This window comes from Phoxinus phoxinus (assembly GCF_949152265.1).
Source record: "Phoxinus phoxinus genome assembly, chromosome: 17".
Taxonomy (NCBI): Eukaryota; Metazoa; Chordata; class Actinopteri; order Cypriniformes; family Leuciscidae; genus Phoxinus; species Phoxinus phoxinus.
The window spans coordinates 3,113,655-3,132,716 of NC_136892.1; the positions used below are offsets into that span (position 1 = coordinate 3,113,655).

Here is a 19,062-nt window from a genome sequence, read left to right on the forward strand (position 1 = left end):
AGGGCGAGTAAATCATGGGTTTAATATCATTTTTTTGGCCGAACTATCCCTTTAACTGAGTGTGCATTCATGCATTTGCATATTTGACATTATTTGTGTAGTGCTTTTATACATAGAGTGAGTTTGTGTTATGCGGACGAGAGCCCACCCACCTGGCATCTGCTTCGCTGTAATATTCCCTGGCAACGATGTCTTCAAACAGCTCACCACCCGTTACTCTGGAGCAGACCACAAGAAGCAGCACTAAGGATTAGTTATTATACTTCTATAGGAACTTCATGACCCTGTCTACTTTACACACTCTTACTAGTTCATTTAATTCGTCTACTAACATGGTGAATACCAGGGTGTTTTTGTGACAGTACAAAAATAAAATAAATGATATAGCTATATTCAGAAATTATGGGGCCAGTGGCTAAAAATGTGATTGCATATTGATTTTAGGTATAAAAAAATTAAAACCGAGCAGAAATACTAATATAACGTAAATTGCTTTTACTGTCACTAAAGTCATTCGATTTGTTAAGGCTTTAGACAACAATAAAAAAATAAAATAAAAAAAAAGCGCTTACATTAAAATTTAAAATGGAGGATATGTAATATGGCAGATATAGTACTCTGCATAATAGGCCAAATTTAATAGTAATTAAAAAAATTATATAAGCACTTTTTGAACATTGTTATATTTTGGCAACTAGGTGGTGGTATGGATACAGTACCAATCACTCGACCTGGTACGGCCCAGGGAATATAAAGAAACCAGTCTCATGGCTTTAGGTCAAACTTTACTGTTTACATTTAACATCCATACAATGAAAGTAAACAGAGTGCACTGTTGCCTTGACTCCAATAACTTTCAAAATATCTATACTAGATATGTCTATGCTAGATATATGTATATGCTAGTCTTCTGTGTAGTATAGTGTACAAAATAAATACAACATAAATATGTTGACTTTGTCATTGTGGTAAAACATTTCCAAAGCGGTTGCAATATGATCTTAAGGCGAGACACTACAGGTGAATAGGGTAAAGTTTTTAACTAGCAGATATCACCATGAAACTTTCCCAGGTGATTCCCTACATTAAGATGAGAAAAAAATTATTACAAGTTTTCTGTAATTTAATGTTTAAATATGCAAATTAGGCAATATCTAATTAAATATGCACTAATTTGCATTTATATATATTAGGGCTGTCAAAAGATTAATCGCGATTAATCGCATCCAAAATAAAAGTTTGTGTTTACATAATATGTGTGTGTACTGTGTATAATTATTTATATATATATAATAACACACACAATCATGTATATATTTAAGAAAAATTGGTTATATTTATATATAAAATATTTATATATAATATAAATTATATAAATGTATATACAGTATATAAATGCAATTATTCCTTAAATATATATATGAATGTGTGTGTATTTATACATAATAATTCTACACAGTATACACACATATATTATGTAAACACAAACTTTTATTTTGGATGTGATTAATCACGATTAATCTTTTGACAGCCCTAATATATATATAAAAAAACGAAATCTGAGGATTGGATAAAGCCAGGTTAAAAAATATTTTTTCATTGTGTTCACATATTAAATGGGAAAAATATTACAGAGGGATTTATGGATATCTACTTTTGTTATCCTGTAAATCAGAATATACTGTCAATAGCCAAATGTATTTTCGCCATGTTTTTTGGAATAAAATGTTATATAAATCAGGCTAGGAATAATATATTTACAAATCCCTCTGGAAATGTCTTCATAATATAACTAGGCACAAGACTGGAAGGTTTGGTGTATATCGGTGCGACTGAAGTGGAGATTTCAGACTTGGAGAATGAGAGAAAAGTCATTTTGAGAAAACGGGCTTTAAAGATTTATCATCAGCCAATGAGATTGCGCATTCATCCTTTTACTTTCACGATCTACAGACACAAACAGACAAAGTTAGTAAAATAAAGACCTAAATGTGCATTTCAGACTTTTTTTCACCACAAGTCTGAAAGAAGACATGTTATTGAAGACAAATATACCAAAATCTCAAAATTGACCAGTGAAAAAAAACACGATGTTTTTGCCTGCCGTGTCTCGCCTTAATAAAATAAAAAATTGGGTACACTTTTTTTTAATGTCATCTAATTACACGTTACATGTATTTATTAGTGTTAACAGTAAATGATGTGTAACTACAAGGAACTAACACTAAAACAAACCCTAACCCTATAGTAAGTCTACATGTTGTTAATTAATATCACTCTGTACCAATGTGTAATTAAACTGTAAAAAGGGCATGTTAAAATAAAGTGTCACCAAAAGCTGAAATTTGTTAGTTCTTCTAATAAAAATCACTAATAAAAAGTTTAAGAAACACCCTTATGCTTTCCAACATCTGGCAATTTTAAGACAATAGTTTTGTGAAGGTGTCATACAGTAAGTGCTGTAATTATTTCAATATGAAGAAAGATCATTAGCTATTCCCACATCAACCCTGACATTAGCACAGGCAAGTACATGTATTTAGCAATTTCTGAAAACAAATCATGCATTTACTCACATGGGCCTTTTTCGGGCCGATTTATAGTTTATATAAGATGCTAAGATGCTTTTTGTGTGGTATGGTTGGCCAGAGAAACTTACAGGTCGAAGATGAGGTAATGGTGGCCTTCCTCTGAGATGCTGTCATGCAGTCGCACTGGGGAAGAGTCGGCGGTGTGGTTTGCATGGAAAAGAGAAAAAGAGAAAACATGATCAAGAAGTCATTTTTGTTTCTTATGGTTTTCTCACAGATATAGTTTTTAGGATTGTTCTTCCTGTTCTTCACTCACTGAACATTTCACTTTAAAACGGTGGAGAAACTGGAAAAATGTTGCCACAGGTACACTGTAAAAAAATATTTGGTAACACTTTATAATAACTGCACGCTATTAATCATTAGGTATGCGTTAGTAAACAGTTAATTCATCATTTATAAAGCATTAATAGACATTAATAAGCAGTTTATAAATACAGCTATAATGCTTTATTCTTGATTTCATAAGCATATCTATAATGTGTTTAATAATTATCATACTTTATTAATGATCAATTTATAATTTCTAAATTAAGTATTGCATTATTTACAAACCAGTTATTTAAGAGTTGTCAGTGGTTCATAAGATCACTTAAAAGTGTAAATGATTAATAAACTATTTAAATGTGCGTTCATACATCTTAATATTTCTATGTTCTGTATTACTGTGTTGTGTTTGATTCCTTTTTCTATTTAGAAGATAAATGAGCCTTTAAATCTCCTTTGTAAATGCTTTACAAGGCATGAATAGTCCTCACTTTAGATGAACTCACTAAAATAGTTAACTGACCACTACTTAATACTTTATAACTACCTGAATTAATCATGAATTACAGTAGAAATACATGTTAATAAAGCATTTAACCAAACACTAATTAACTATACTATATGTCTGAATAATAAGATGTATGAAAATAGTTTATTAATCATTTACTTACACTTTTCAAGTGATCGTATGAACCACTGACAACTCCTAAATAACTAGTGTGTAAATAATGCAATACTTCATTTAGAAAGGATAAATTGATCATTAATAAAGTATGAAAATACAATTATTAAATACATTATAGATATGCTTATAAAGTATTTATAGATGTATTTATAAACTGCTTATTCATGTTTATTTATGCTTTATAAATGATTAATTAACTGTTTACTTATGCCTAACTAATGATTAATAGCATCCAGTTATTATAAAGTGTTACCAAATATTTTCATGATTTGTTATCACAACTTTTTATCTTTTGTCAAATCAACTTCGATAACTAATGTGTGAAGATAACATACTATTTTGAGTTTCTGTTTATTAAACCATTCTTCCTCATTCTATTAACTCAAAATTTTAATTACAACGAACTCAAAATTTTAAGGTAACTTGCTTTTTTAAGTTAAACCAACATTTTTTTTACAGTGTACGTTTATCTTGGACTACTCCTTTTGTTTTGTTGTTTATGTTTATTTTATTATTAAGGTGACATTTAACATCTTGCCTCCTACTTCCCTGATCCCATTACAGTTACGTTTGATCACCTAATTTACATGATTTTATTTCATTCTAATGAAACCTGTTGAATTGCTACCCATGCAGGTCACTTTATATGCAGAGTTAGAGTTGTGGGGTAACTGTCAGGTTAGGTGCAGGATGCCGAAGACGAGGACACGGGTACTTGAATGCAGTTAGTTTATTAATTAAATCAACTTTCAGGAACAACGGAAACCACTCCAGGACTTCAAAGCACACTACCATACAACGACGACGACCAACAAACACTGAGGGAAAACACAGGGCTTAAAAGAACTGGGGTTAATGGAAAAATTAACAAGACACAGGTGTCGGGAATTTCTAATTAAACAGACTAACAGGACTAAACCAAAATCACAAAGACAGGGGGAAACAAGATCACAACACAGAACAGAACACATTAACAATGTGACAGTAACACAGCGCTGTTTTGTTATGTTTAGTTTGTTTTAGCTTTCATGGACATTCAGTTTGATTTCGTTAGTCACATGTCTTCCTTTTTTTTTTTTTTTTCGCCATTTCTTTGTTACCATGGTCACCATCATTATGAGTTTGTTTGTTTCAGCTGTGTGTTGTTAGTAATAAATGTTGTTTAATCGTGTCAGTACTTAAAGCTGCAGTCCGTCGTTTTTCCTCTTTGTCGCCATCTCTGTTAGAAATCTGCAATTGCAGTTATTCGCGGAATTATTAACTGTGCGTGGGTAGTAAATCGGCATGAAACAGCGCGGATGAACACAATGTATTGAGGCTGTCGCGTCGCTGTGGATACTGTACTGTCATCAGCAATCTCAGAGTATACTTTTTGAAAGTGTCAACATTAGAATTTTCATCGGAAAATGTCATCTGAACAAGTAAGAAACATTCACTTTTGTTCTGACCAAATTCGGGGGGTGGGGGGAAGCATTGCAGTAGCTATATCATGCTGATTAAATCTAACGATTGCTTATATCACGTCAAAACGTGAAAAATATATATTTTTTAAGTCTTTGGGTTTTACAACTGGTGAATCTCCAGTTGTCACTGGTGATTGTCGCTTTAAACTTTCGGGATCCGCCATACCAAGTGCTAAGCTAAATCTCCACCTCCATCATCCACACACGCTAGCCGGGACTCCTTCTCTATGTGTACAGAAGTGACGTAATGACGCAAAGACATGCTCGAAATTCCCGCGGAAATCCACCAGTACCACTGGAATTAAAATCATTATTACAAGCTTACCGTTTTGAATCGAGGTAAGGCAAGCAGATCGTTTTGAACACTGGCTGGTTACGTTTTTTTTTTTTAAATGTCTTTTTTGATATTTTTAAACCCAAAAAAGTGCCGGACTGCAGCTTTAAGTTAAGTTCATCCTTTTCCTCTGTTTGTAGTCTGGTCACATTTGCGTTAAGGTGTTTCTCTTCTGCCCTGTGTGTTATTGTTGTGTGGATTATTAAAAACTACATTTGAACTTCATCATCTGTTCCTGCAGACATATACAGGTGAAACTCGAAAATTTTTAATATTGTGCAAAAGTTCATTTATTTCAGTAACTCAACTTAAAAGGTGAAACTAATATATAAATATAGACTCATTACATGCAAAGTGAGATATTTCAAGCCTTTATTTGATATAATTTTGATGATTATGGCTTACAGTTTATGATAACCTTTTCACAATATTCTAATTTTGAATTCGGGGTTTTCATAAGCTTTTCAAAATTATAACAATATATCTCACTTTGCATGTAATGAGTCTATATTAATATATTAGTTTCAGCTTTTAAGTTGAATTACTGAAATAAATGAACTTTTGCACCATATTCTAATTTTTCGAGTTTCACCTGTACTTGTATGGTGGAGAAAAGACTGTATTACTATTACTACAAATAAAGTTCATTCTGATCATGCTATGTTAGTGGTCTCTGAGGCATGGTACAAACATGTTACTCGCGGTAAATCAAGAGATTCAAACAATAAAACTGTTTATTTATATAACAATGATTAGTTCTCAGTCGATAAATGTACGAATCCCCACGACACCCTACGTCAAACGAATCGTGCCAAAATCTGGCTAAAATTGTGTAATCTGAACCAGGCATAAACTGACAAAGCCATTTATGCCTTCTCAAACCGTTTGATCAAGGAAAATATAATTGGATCATGGATGTGTATCTTTTAGGGGTATGAAAGCTTTATAACCTTAATCGCACAAAGCAACAAAAACGGCTGCCAGTAGCCAATCAAATTCCTGCATCTTCAGTTTGTGAATGACTGCTCATTATGAAATTTGGCAGATCCATAGAGACCGTATATATTAGACTGTGCACCAAATCTGGTGAGAATCGGCAATAAGATAGCGCTGTAAAAAGTCAACTCTGCAGCCAAATAGCTAGATTAAAAAAATGGTCTAGCTTCTGAACCCATGCCCATGTGTACATCCATTTAAAAACTCTATGACTCTTTTACTTACTCTAACTTGTCATAAGCCATTTTCCAGACGCATATAATATTTTAGTATACACCTCTAAAGGCTACTAACAAAAAGCTAGCAAAAAAAAAAAGGAAGAAAAGAAAAAGTGTGAGGGACAGCATTTTTGAAGAATCGTACATACTGTACATCCGAAGATATCCCTCTGAACCATTTTCAGTGTCAGGCAGACTAGAGTTCACTCTATTCGCTCAGTTCAGCAAGTAGTCAGTATTACCATAGCAACTGCCGTGCCATGCCTTAGCAACCATTCAGAGCACCCTAGCAACCGCATTATAACATGAGCTAACCATATTTCGGCAACAGAACGAGACATGGGGCGGTCTTTTTACTGAGACTCATACACAATTGTTACATACACACTAAAAGGGAACTATATGAGGTAACAGTGAGTTTTGAAGCAATACTCACATATTCTTTAGGAAATGTACAAAGTGCACAACAATGGAGTATTTCACACAAACAGTCTTTAATCCAAAAGTTCTTCAGATCATACAAACTCAGGAGACAAGAAAACAACCACTTTACATCAACGAGACCGGACAAAGAACTGAACACAACAGGGAGTTTATGTCCGTCCACGCCATGTTGTAATTACCGCAATTACATGATTTTAACTTGTAAAAAGCATTCACGTCCTCGTAGAGCTCATAATTACAACTTGTAAGATGGGAATTGTTTGAGAGCTCCTACTTGTACCATGTGTCATTTAGGCATTGATAGTGGTGCCAAAGAAACGCATAATTCCCAGTCCGTGGACGTGAACAGCTCCGAATATAACGTCACGTGTTGTCATCTTTAGACTACGCTAATTACGACATGGCGTGAATGCCGCATTAACATACACACAACCAACTGAGGGAACTAATTAATTAATTAATCAACAACAGGTGAACTGAATAAACCCGACACACACTTGGGAACTAGGTCAATTGGCAAGACAGAAACAGACACAAACACAAAGAACAAAACATAACATCCTGACAATACCATGTTTGGTATCTATGACCTGCAATTTTAATTTCCTGTATGTTAATTGACATTATATTTTGCTAACTCACTCGGTTACTATTATAAGAAGCTTTTGTGTTAACACCCAATCCAATTTCATATGCAAACCCCCCTGATAACGGAAATGTAATATTTGTACACATGAAATATACATATATTAAATATATCCACATATATAAAATATATATGGCCATATATGTGCCCATGTATAAAACCTATTAGAAAATGGAACAATTGACATATAAAACCAGCCCATACATTTTATGTATGTATAATAGTGTTTTTTTATATACATGTCACATATATAATTATCAGTTTTCAAATATAATTTGTGTAGTATTTGTTTTGTTTTTATGAGCTGGTCAAGAAGAGGTAAAATAATAATAAATAATACATTTTATTTATAAAAGATTCGAAAATGAGATAGAAATTGAAATGAAATGTGGATATGTAGATTTGATCTGTAGACTTGAAATAAATAGTTAAATAGTAAATAGTTTGGCATATATAAATTAAACATATCGGTGATATATATGGTCAAAACATACAGTATTATATAAATAATAATCATATACATCATATTAATAAATATCAATATACTCATTTAATATGGCAAATTTATATATGTTAAAAACCTATATCAACATATAAGTAGAGATATGTATATATGTGATAGCAATATTGTCTTATATTTAGCATATATGATGGCGTCGCTAGCAATATAGGGACATATATGTCATATATTATATTTCCGTATAAAAGACAAAAGGATAGTAAACTTTCTCTCTGAAAGTACAACTCCTCACGGGCTCACTCAACTCCTGAGGGGGGGTGACATCCACACACGGTAAACCATCACTGGCTATGAATACAGTGGGAAAAGGAAGAATTTGAAGTCTTCGAAGGACTCCTTATGTTTGTTTGTGCCAGGCTTTTGCCTTTCCATTCAGACATGTTCTGGCTCTCTCTCATCAACACAGGATGAACTGAAGCCTCGAAGAATTGCATCAGGACTCTCTTTCAAACAGGCAAGACGTCTTATTAATTGGTACATTAAGTATCACCGCTTCACAAAGGTGCGTTAGATGTCTCCTTCAGGCTGAATATCATATACTGCCATAACTTCATGCTTTTGATTTTCCACTCTGCTTCAGCTTGAACCCTCTTCCTATAACAAATTGTGTTTGCGTGTGTGATTATTTAGAATAGTTAAAGAGTTTAGAGTCCCTAATCATGCCGATCACAGCTAAAGTATGTGAAAGTTGAAAGTGTTAGAGCCTGTTGTTGTCTATGGCCAAGAGAGTTATATCCTATTATAGTCCATACACAAATATTAACTCTGTTAGTCAGATGTCTGAGACTGATTTTGTCAGGAATCCCCCAAATCAGTTGATCATAATTAAGTATACATATTTCCCTATTGGGCTAATGTCCTACAAAATGTAGCTAGTTATTATAACTCTTCCCCTACCTGTGCATTACAAATGATAATAGAAAACGGTCTCAAACCCATCATGCCTTCAATTGGCTTCATATAAAAACAACAAGGTTATGTTACGATCTGAATTAGAGAGCTTGAAAACTTACCAATATTGGAGTGCTTCAGCAGTCTGCAGATCCTAGCCTCCCTGTCCAGCTTCTGGTGATCTAAAACATATATATAAAGAGTTTTTTCACATATATTAAAAGAAAAGCATGAGTACTTCTAGTTTTCAACATTCAAAATGGAAAATATAAAAGAGTACATAGCTTATTTTTTGACTGTGCTGTGGAAAAAATGGTACACCCAATGGAAATAAAGTTTCTTAATTTTTGTTAAAGTTATTTATATTAAAAAACATTATTAAAGAAGCAAGTCACGCTTCTTATAAACCTCATTAAAGTGGTCTGTCTTGGTCATACACATTGATGGCACAATCTGTAAGGTTGGGGTAGACTCAAGGTAGAGCAGGACCCAAATGCAGTATTCATTTTCCATTTAATAATAACAAAAGAAAATGAAACAAGAAATAAAAAAGAACCAGAACTGAGCGCACCACCAACGCATCCATGGACAAGACTTGACCCTGAACAGAGGAAACACAAGGGCTTATATTTCCTTCCAGACCACTTGGAAATCAGATTTTTTTCCACCTCCTACTTGAAAATAACATGTGGGACGCCGTTTGAACTGTGACCTCAGGGCAGATCAATCACTCCCTTCCTCAGCGAGTCCTGACATTTCATGCCACTTCAGGCATCTTGAACAAACTAAGCTTTAAATAATGATACCTTAATTTTTGCTTTTCATCAACTTTGCTATAATTTTACACAAAGGGCCCTATTTTAACGATCTGAAACGCAAGTGTGAAAGCGCAAAGCGCAAGTAACTTTGTGGGCGGATCCAGGCGCTGTTGCTATTTTCCCGGCGGGATAAACGACTCTTGCGCCTGGCGCAAATCTAAAAGGGGTTGGTCTGAAGTTGCTTCATTATTCATAGGTGTGGTTTGGGCGTAACGTGAAATAAACCAATCAGAGCGTCCTCTCACATTCCCTTTAAGAGCCGGCGCGCTTGTTCCACGGCGGATTGCTATTATAACGGCGGATTTGCCAGGCGCACGCCAGGAGCGGTTCACAGCCGAGGAGACCGACGCTCTCGTCAGGGCCGTAAAACAGAGAAGTGACATTGGGGATGATGGGAGAAACCCACCCAAATTAGCTTCGGTTAAACAGGCGTATAATTTGGGTAAATGTGTAATCTAGATTTTTTTTATTTTTAATCTAGATAGATCTTTTCCACATCTTCACGGACACAACAATGATTTCCCTCGTGTGTTAATATTTTTCCTTGTAATAATGTATGATTTGCAAAAATTAAAACTGCTGCGTATGTTTATATTAGAGAATCAAAGTGGATGCGCGTTAACATTATGGCCAAGCACGTGCGCTTAAAATACCATATGACTAACGCGCAATGCGCCACTGACTTAAAACTGTTTTTTTCCTGGTCAGTGGCGCAATTGCTTTCTAAAACTGGAAAATAGCGCCAGGGAAGCACCGGAACACGCTCCTCTTTGCGCTGAACCGCCCCTGCGAGCGCAAGTTCATTCCCTAATTTACCGACGCGCGTCTGTGGAGGGAAAAGTCCGCTGTGCGCGGGTGCAAAATAGGAATGATACATGCGACGGTGTTCAAAGTCAATTGCGCTGGGTGCAAGATAGGGCCCACAGTGTTCTTAATGTGTTATGGCAAAATCATGTGGTCAGCAAATGTGATTGACTGGAAGTCACAGAGGTCAGAAGTGGGACATTTCAAGTATTTAGGAAATTCCCATTTCGACCTTGCCTCAAACGCAAGGAATAATCAGGGTAACAAGACACAGGTGCGAACAATCAGGGAATCACAAAGGGTAACAGGAAACAGGAACAGAACAACATTACAAACTAAAAGTCCATATACAAAGCTAGCAGGGAACAACGAGAAAAAACCTTCAACATAAAATAAAGCAATAAGCCCCACAAAGCCGTATTTTACAGTGAATTTAGAACAGCTAAAGGGTGTTGTTAGACACGACGCGGAGCGCTTGAACGGCTTCAAGGGACTTATTGCTTTTATAAAACGGTCACTCCACAAAATTGTTATAATAAAAATTTGAAACATTTTAATATTTATTGTCTTCATAAAATAAACACCAGCAACAAAAAATATAACGTTATAACATTTATTCCTCCGCCAAGCAATGTAGTTCCAAAGAGGTTGCTAAGCAACACATGCAGCAACAGAGAATCACAAACGGCACATTAGTGTTACATTAGTAACACTAATGTAATGCGGTCACAGGTGTGTGTTTGTGTAACACTAATGTAATGCGGTCACAGGTGTGTGTTTGTGTTACACTAATGTAATGCAGTCACAGGTGTGTGTTTGTGTAACACTAATGTAATGCAGTCACAGGTGTGTGTTTGTGTAACACTAATGTAATGCGGTCACAGGTGTGTGTTTGTGTTACACTAATGTAATGCGGTCACAGGTGTGTGTTTGTGTAACACTAATGTAATGCAGTCACAGGTGTGTGTTTGTGTAACACTAATGTAATGCGGTCACATGTGTGTGTTTGTGTAACACTAATGTAATGCGGACATAGGTGTGTGTTTGTGTAACACTAATGTAATGCGGTCACAGGTGTGTGTTTGTGTAACACTAATGTAATGCGGTCACAGGTGTGTGTTTGTGTTACACTAATGTAATGCGGTCACAGGTGTGTGTTTGTGTAACACTAATGTAATGCAGTCACAGGTGTGTGTTTGTGTAACACTAATGTAATGCGGTCACAGGTGTGTGTTTGTGTAACACTAATGTAATGCGGACATAGGTGTGTGTTTGTGTAACACTAATGTAATGCGGTCACAGGTGTGTGTTTGTGTAACACTAATGTAATGCAGTCACAGGTGTGTGTTTGTGTAACACTAATGTAATGCGGTCACAGGTGTGTGTTTGTGTAACACTAATGTAATGCGGTCACAGGTGTGTGTTTGAGTAACACTAATGTAATGCGGTCACAGGGGTGTGTTTGTGTAACACTAATGTAATGCGGTCACAGATGTGTGTTTGTGTAACACTAATGTAATGCGGTCACAGATGTGTGTTTGTGTAACACTAATGTAATGCGGTCACAGATGTGTGTTTGTGTAACACTAATGTAATGCGGTCACAGATGTGTGTTTGTGTAATACTAATGTAATGCGGTCACAGGTGTGTGTTTGTGTAACACTAATGTAATGCAGTCACAGATGTGTGTTTGTGTAACACTAATGTAATGCGGTCACAGGTGTGTGTTTGTGTAACACTAATGTAATGCGGTCACAGGTCTGTGTTTGTGTAACACTAATGTAATGCGGTCACAGGTGTGTGTTTGTGTAACACTAATGTAATGCGGTCACAGGTGTGTGTTTGTGTAACACTAATGTAATGCGGTCACAGGTCTGTGTTTGTGTAACACTAATGTAATGCAGTCACAGATGTGTGTTTGTGTAACACTAATGTAATGCGGTCACAGGTGTGTGTTTGTGTAACACTAATGTAATGCGGTCACAGGTCTGTGTTTGTGTAACACTAATGTAATGCGGTCACAGGTGTGTGTTTGTGTAACACTAATGTAATGCGGTCACAGGTGTGTGTTTGTGTAATACTAATGTAATGCGGTCACAGATGTGTGTTTGTGTAACACTAATGTAATGCAGTCACAGATGTGTGTTTGTGTAACACTAATGTAATGCGGTCACAGGTGTGTGTTTGTGTAACACTAATGTAATGCGGTCACAGGTCTGTGTTTGTGTAACACTAATGTAATGCGGTCACAGGTGTGTGTTTGTGTAACACTAATGTAATGCGGTCACAGGTGTGTGTTTGTGTAACACTAATGTAATGCGGTCACAGAGGTGTGTTTGTGTAACACTAATGTAATGCGGTCACAGATGTGTGTTTGTGTAATACTAATGTAATGCGGTCACAGATGTGTGTTTGTGTAACACTAATGTAATGCAGTCACAGATGTGTGTTTGTGTAACACTAATGTAATGCGGTCACAGGTGTGTGTTTGTGTAACACTAATGTAATGCGGTCACAGGTCTGTGTTTGTGTAACACTAATGTAATGCGGTCACAGGTGTGTGTTTGTGTAACACTAATGTAATGCGGTCACAGAGGTGTGTTTGTGTAACACTAATGTAATGCGGTCACAGGTGTGTGTTTGTGTAACACTAATGTAATGCGGTCACAGGTGTGTGTTTGTGTAACACTAATGTAATGCGGTCACAGATGTGTGTTTGTGTAACACTAATGTAATGCGGTCACAGGTGTGTGTTTGTGTAACACTAATGTAATGCGGTCACAGGTCTGTGTTTGTGTAACACTAATGTAATGCGTTCACAGGTGTGTGTTTGTGTAACACTAATGTAATGCGGTCACAGATGTGTGTTTGTGTAACACTAATGTAATGCGTTCACAGGTGTGTGTTTGTGTAACACTAATGTAATGCGGTCACAGCTGTGTGTTTGTGTAACACTAATGTAATGCGGTCACAGGTGTGTGTTTGTGTAACACTAATGTAGTGCGGTCACAGGTGTGTGTTTGTGTAATACTAATGTAATGCGGTCACAGGTGTGTGTTTGTGTAACACTAATGTAATGCGGTCACAGGTGTGTGTTTGTGTAACACTAATGTAATGCGGTCAGAGATGTGTGTTTGTGTAACACTAATGTAATGCGGTCACAGGTGTGTGTTTGTGTAACACTAATGTAGTGCGGTCACAGGTGTGTGTTTGTGTAACAGTAATGTAGTGCGGTCACAGGTGTGTGTTTGTGTAACACTAATGTAATGCGGTCACAGGTGTGTGTTTGTGTAACACTAATGTAATGCGGTCACAGGTGTGTGTTTGTGTAACACTAATGTAATGCGGTCAGAGATGTGTGTTTGTGTAACACTAATGTAATGCGGTCACAGGTGTGTGTTTGTGTAACACTAATGTAATGCAGTCACAGATGTGTGTTTGTGTAACACTAATGTAGTGCGGTCACAGGTGTGTGTTTGTGTAACACTAATGTAATGCGGTCACAGATGTGTGTTTGTGTAACACTAATGTAATGCGGTCACAGGTGTGTGTTTGTGTAACACTAATGTAATGCGGTCACAGGTGTGTGTTTGTGTAACACTAATGTAATGCGGTCACAGGTGTGTGTTTGTGTAACACTAATGTAATGCGGTCAGAGATGTGTGTTTGTGTAACACTAATGTAATGCGGTCACAGGTGTGTGTTTGTGTAACACTAATGTAGTGCGGTCACAGGTGTGTGTTTGTGTAACACTAATGTAGTGCGGTCACAGGTGTGTGTTTGTGTAACACTAATGTAATGCGGTCACAGGTGTGTGTTTGTGTAACACTAATGTAATGCGGTCACAGGTGTGTGTTTGTGTAACACTAATGTAATGCGGTCACAGGTGTGTTTGTGTAACACTAATGTAATGCGGTCACAGGTGTGTGTTTGTGTAACACTAATGTAATGCAGTCACAGGTGTATGTTTGTGTAACACTAATGTAATGCGGTCACAGGTGTGTGTTTGTGTAACACTAATGTAATGCAGTCACAGATGTGTGTTTGTGTAACACTAATGTAGTGCGGTCACAGGTGTGTGTTTGTGTAACACTAATGTAGTGCGGTCACAGGTGTGTGTTTGTGTAACACTAATGTAATGCGGTCACAGGTGTGTGTTTGTGTAACACTAATGTAGTGCGGTCACAGGTGTGTGTTTGTGTAACACTAATGTAATGCAGTCACAGATGTGTGTTTGTGTAACACTAATGTAATGCAGTCACAGATGTGTGTTTGTGTAACACTAATGTAGTGCGGTCACAGGTGTGTGTTTGTGTAACACTAATGTAATGCGGTCACAGATGTGTGTTTGTGTGCGGTCACAGGTGTGTGTTTGTGTAACACTAATGTAATGCGGTCACAGGTGTGTGTTTGTGTAACACTAATGTAATGCGGTCACAGGAGTGTGTTTGTGTAACACTAATGTAATGCGGTCACAGGTGTGTGTTTGTGTAACACTAATGTAATGCGGTCACAGATGTGTGTTTGTGTAACACTAATGTAATGCGGACATAGGTGTGTGTTTGTGTAACACTAATGTAGTGCGGTCACAGGTGTGTGTTTGTGTAACACTAATGTAATGCGGTCACAGGTGTGTGTTTGTGTAACACTAATGTAATGCGGTCACAGGTGTGTGTTTGTGTAACACTAATGTAATGCGGACATAGGTGTGTGTTTGTGTAACACTAATGTAATGCGGACATAGGTGTGTGTTTGTGTAACACTAATGTAATGCGGCTTCGAATTCGGCTCAACTAATCAGAATCAAGGACCGGAACTATCCGTTTATAAGTCCAAACACAAAACAAAGAACATGTTCATGCTTCATCACTATTATGCCAAGATGAAAAAAATCTATCTTGGCCCCCTCAGAAGGAAGTGGATTTAAAGCCACTTCCAAGCTTTAAAACCCATCATTCCACAGTGTGTGAAAATGTTTGCTATGCAACACTTACATAAGAAAATCTTAACCATCTCAATCCTTTCATGCAGCACATGTTTCTACAATTGCAGAAACGTTAAGCGCTCTCTGACTTTTAAATCACAATAATGACATATGTTTTAGGGACGGGTAGCCTATTTGTAAATGACAACAACCCCAGCAATATAGTGTCGGCCCACATCTGGCACGCGGTGAATCCACATGTACCAGATGTGGCCCGGATCTGAGCCGACAGTATGTTGCAGTCTGGGAAGGATGTGACAGACTTCAAACAACACAGTAAGACGCAGAGCTGTTTCTAGGTCAAGACAAACAAAGGTGGTCAGTGAGAATTCACCCCCACTCACCCATATTTATAATATTCAAAATTGGTCCTAGAGGGCCACTGTCCAGAAGAGTTAAGCTTTAACTTCAACACACCTGCCTTTAGTAATCCTAGAAAGACCTTGATTATCTGGTTCAGGTGTGTTTAATTGACCCTTCGCAGGGAGTTTGATTGACAGGCGATCTGACCAATCATAATCCGCAATCTGCTGAATCCGCCATTTTTGTCGGACAAAGCCGTCAGGAGAGTTAGTAGATTAAGGGAGGATTTGAGTTTGAGAAGCGGAGTGTACTGACGCCTTTCCGCGGTTAACACAACATTCCTTCTGATGTTCATTCATGTTTATTTGATGCTATAAATGAACTAGAAGGAAGAGATGACCGGTTCACGAGCGGCTTTAACTGAGGCGACACAGCGATCTGTCACACACATTAAAGAGACACAAAACGCTACTTATTGTTTACATTTCTTTTTAAAAATGACCAAATGTGAAAGGTGAGACTTTGTTTAATATCAGAAGTAAGCTGGTCTGTGTCTGTCAGTGTGTTGTCAGTGTCCTCTCTGCTCCGCGGTGTGTTTTTCACTGCGTGAGAACATGGTGTGTGTCAGAGAGGCGTGGCTTGTCGGACATAGCGACAGTAACTAAAGGGGGCGGGTCTTTGCGAACGGTCAATTGAGAGAGAGAAAGATGTGTGTGTGAATTACCTGAATCTGTGCAGCGTCTCTGCTAGCAATGAAGCTGTGAGTTAAATTACTTCAAAAACAACGGCATTAAAACCTCCTTACTGAGTAATATAATGTAGATATTCAGTAGTGAAGGTCATTTATTAATAAAAGTCAAAGCTCCTGTTTCTGTGTGAGCGATTGACGTGTGTGTGTGTGTGTGTGTGTGTGTGTGTGTGCCCGTGTGTGCGGAAAGGCGTCAGTACACTCCGTTTTTTTCAAGTTCAAATCCTCCCATGTTAATCTACTAACTCTACTGACTGTTTAAATTTCTTAAAAAAAAAAAAAAATTGAAAGTTGAGACTTCTTTTCATATCAGAAGTAAGCTGGTCTGTCCTGTCTGTCAGTGTGTTGTCAGTGTCCTCTCTGCTCCGCGATGTATTTTTCACTGTGTGAGAACATGGTGTGTGTGAGAGCGGCGTAGCTTGTCGTACATAGCGACAGTAACTAAAGGGGGCGGGTCTTTGCGAACGGTCAATTGGGGTTGAAGCCGAACTCTTCTGGACAGTGACCCTCCAGGATCAGGATTGGACACTCCTGGACTATGCAAATATTTTAAATATGGTTTTAAAGTGGGGGTGTATTTTCATGACCACCTTTGTTGGTCAAAAGCGGCATCTCAGCATTTACAGTACCTAATGTTAGGAAAACAACTCAAAAGATAGCACTGGATCCTCATGAAATTACCCATACCTTTCAAAAATACTACTCAGATTTATACACAGTAGAATTCCCTTAGGATGATTACTCTATGTTGGAAGTTCTGCTGAACATCCCCAGCATTAAGCAAGACAAAAGAAGGAACCTAGAAAAATCTCTACAATCCCGGAAAATAGAGGAATCAATTAAACTATATGCAGAATGATAAGACCCCAGGGCCATACGGTTTCTGTGTCGAGCTCTACAAAACTTGTTCTTCACAACTGGCCTCGCTGCTGCTCTAGCAAGTTTAATTATTCTTTTGAACATCCATCAAACCTCACAGTGTCACAGTCTTGTTCTGTATAGTTTTATTCACGCTGAAAGGTCACGTGTAACATAGTCAAACTGACTTAGTGTTGGAACCGGAACACGCGTGACCTTTCAACGTGATTACGTAATGTGTGCCGCATCACAGCTAGTGCAAGACGAGCATTTGTGGTATAAAAGTATATAAATGTTTATTTATTTTATAAAATGTCCGCTGGTTTGTCTAGATAAGACTCTTATTCCTCGGCTGGGATCGTGTCCAGACTTTGAAACTCACATTTGGACCCCATTGAAGTCACTATATGGAGAAACATCCTGCAATGTTTTCCTCAAAAACTTTCATTTCTGTTCGACTGAAGAAAGAAAGACATGAACATCTTGGATGACGTGGGGGCGAGTAAATTATCAGGAAACTTTAATTCTGAAGTCAGTCAGATTTTATATGACTTTCTTGTAGATTGCAAGGACTTGCTTTTCTCTGTTTAGTATTTCCCTTAATGTCCTCAAATCTGCAGAGTTGTGGCCCTGCGGATGATATCTGTGCAATTTACCTTTAGCTGGAAATTAAGCACTACCTACTCCCATTTTTAAACACTTTGAATAGTTTGGGCGGTCCCACTTTATATTAAGTGGCTTTAACTACTATGTACTTACATAGAAAAATAAGTACAATGTACTTATTGTGTTCATGTTATATTGTAAAATACTTTTTCTGCTATTGAGGTGTGATACGGGTAAGGTTAGGGACAGGTGTGGTGGTATGGGTAAGTTTAAGGGTGGGTTAAGGTGTAAGGGAAGGTCAACAGTGTAATTACATACATTAATTACATCTTTAATTACAAGCAGGTATTTCTAAAATATAAGTACAATGTAAAAACATTTATGTACACAATAAGTCCATTGTATCAAATTATTAATTTCAATGTTAGTACATAGTAGTTAAAGCCACTTAATATAAATTTGGGCCAACATAAGATTAGATATTAACTCTGAACCAAGCTGACCTGTCAATCATCACATCACCCTTTAAGCCTGCACGATATAAGCCCACTTGTTCTTTTCATTTGAAATACAACAAGACAGAAATCATAAGAAAAGAGTTGTGTGGAAAATGTGGAATCTTCAGTTACTTTTCATATTTGTCAGTTTAGGCGAAACATTATATGTGACCCTGGATCACAAACCCAGTCTGGAGTCGCACGGGTATATCTGTGGCAATAGCCAACAATACATTGTATGGGTCAAAATTATAGATTTTTCTTTTATGCCAAAAATCATTAGGATATTAAGTAAAGATCATGTTCCATGAAGATATTTAGTAAATTTCCTACTGTAAATATATAAAACATGTATTTTTTGTGAGTGAATGCAGCACAATCGTGAACAT

At 36.9% G+C, this 19,062-nt stretch overlaps 1 protein-coding gene across 5 annotated transcripts in view; it reads right to left on the reverse strand.

Moving 5' to 3' along the window:
- Positions 1–19,062, reverse strand: part of camk2a (calcium/calmodulin-dependent protein kinase II alpha) — a 113,481-nt gene that overhangs the window by 48,280 nt on the left and 46,139 nt on the right. For all 5 annotated transcript variants that reach the window (XM_079585077.1, XM_079585074.1, XM_079585075.1 and 2 more), the window contains 3 exons: positions 9,178–9,237; positions 2,660–2,714; positions 153–218 (listed from right to left, as the gene is read on the reverse strand). Coding sequence is in view for 3 of the 5 variants with exons in the window: in XM_079585074.1 (XP_079441200.1) it covers positions 153–218; positions 2,660–2,714; positions 9,178–9,237 (181 nt within the window). In the remaining 2 variants the exon portion in view is untranslated. The remainder of the gene's footprint in view (positions 1–152; positions 219–2,659; positions 2,715–9,177; positions 9,238–19,062) is intronic.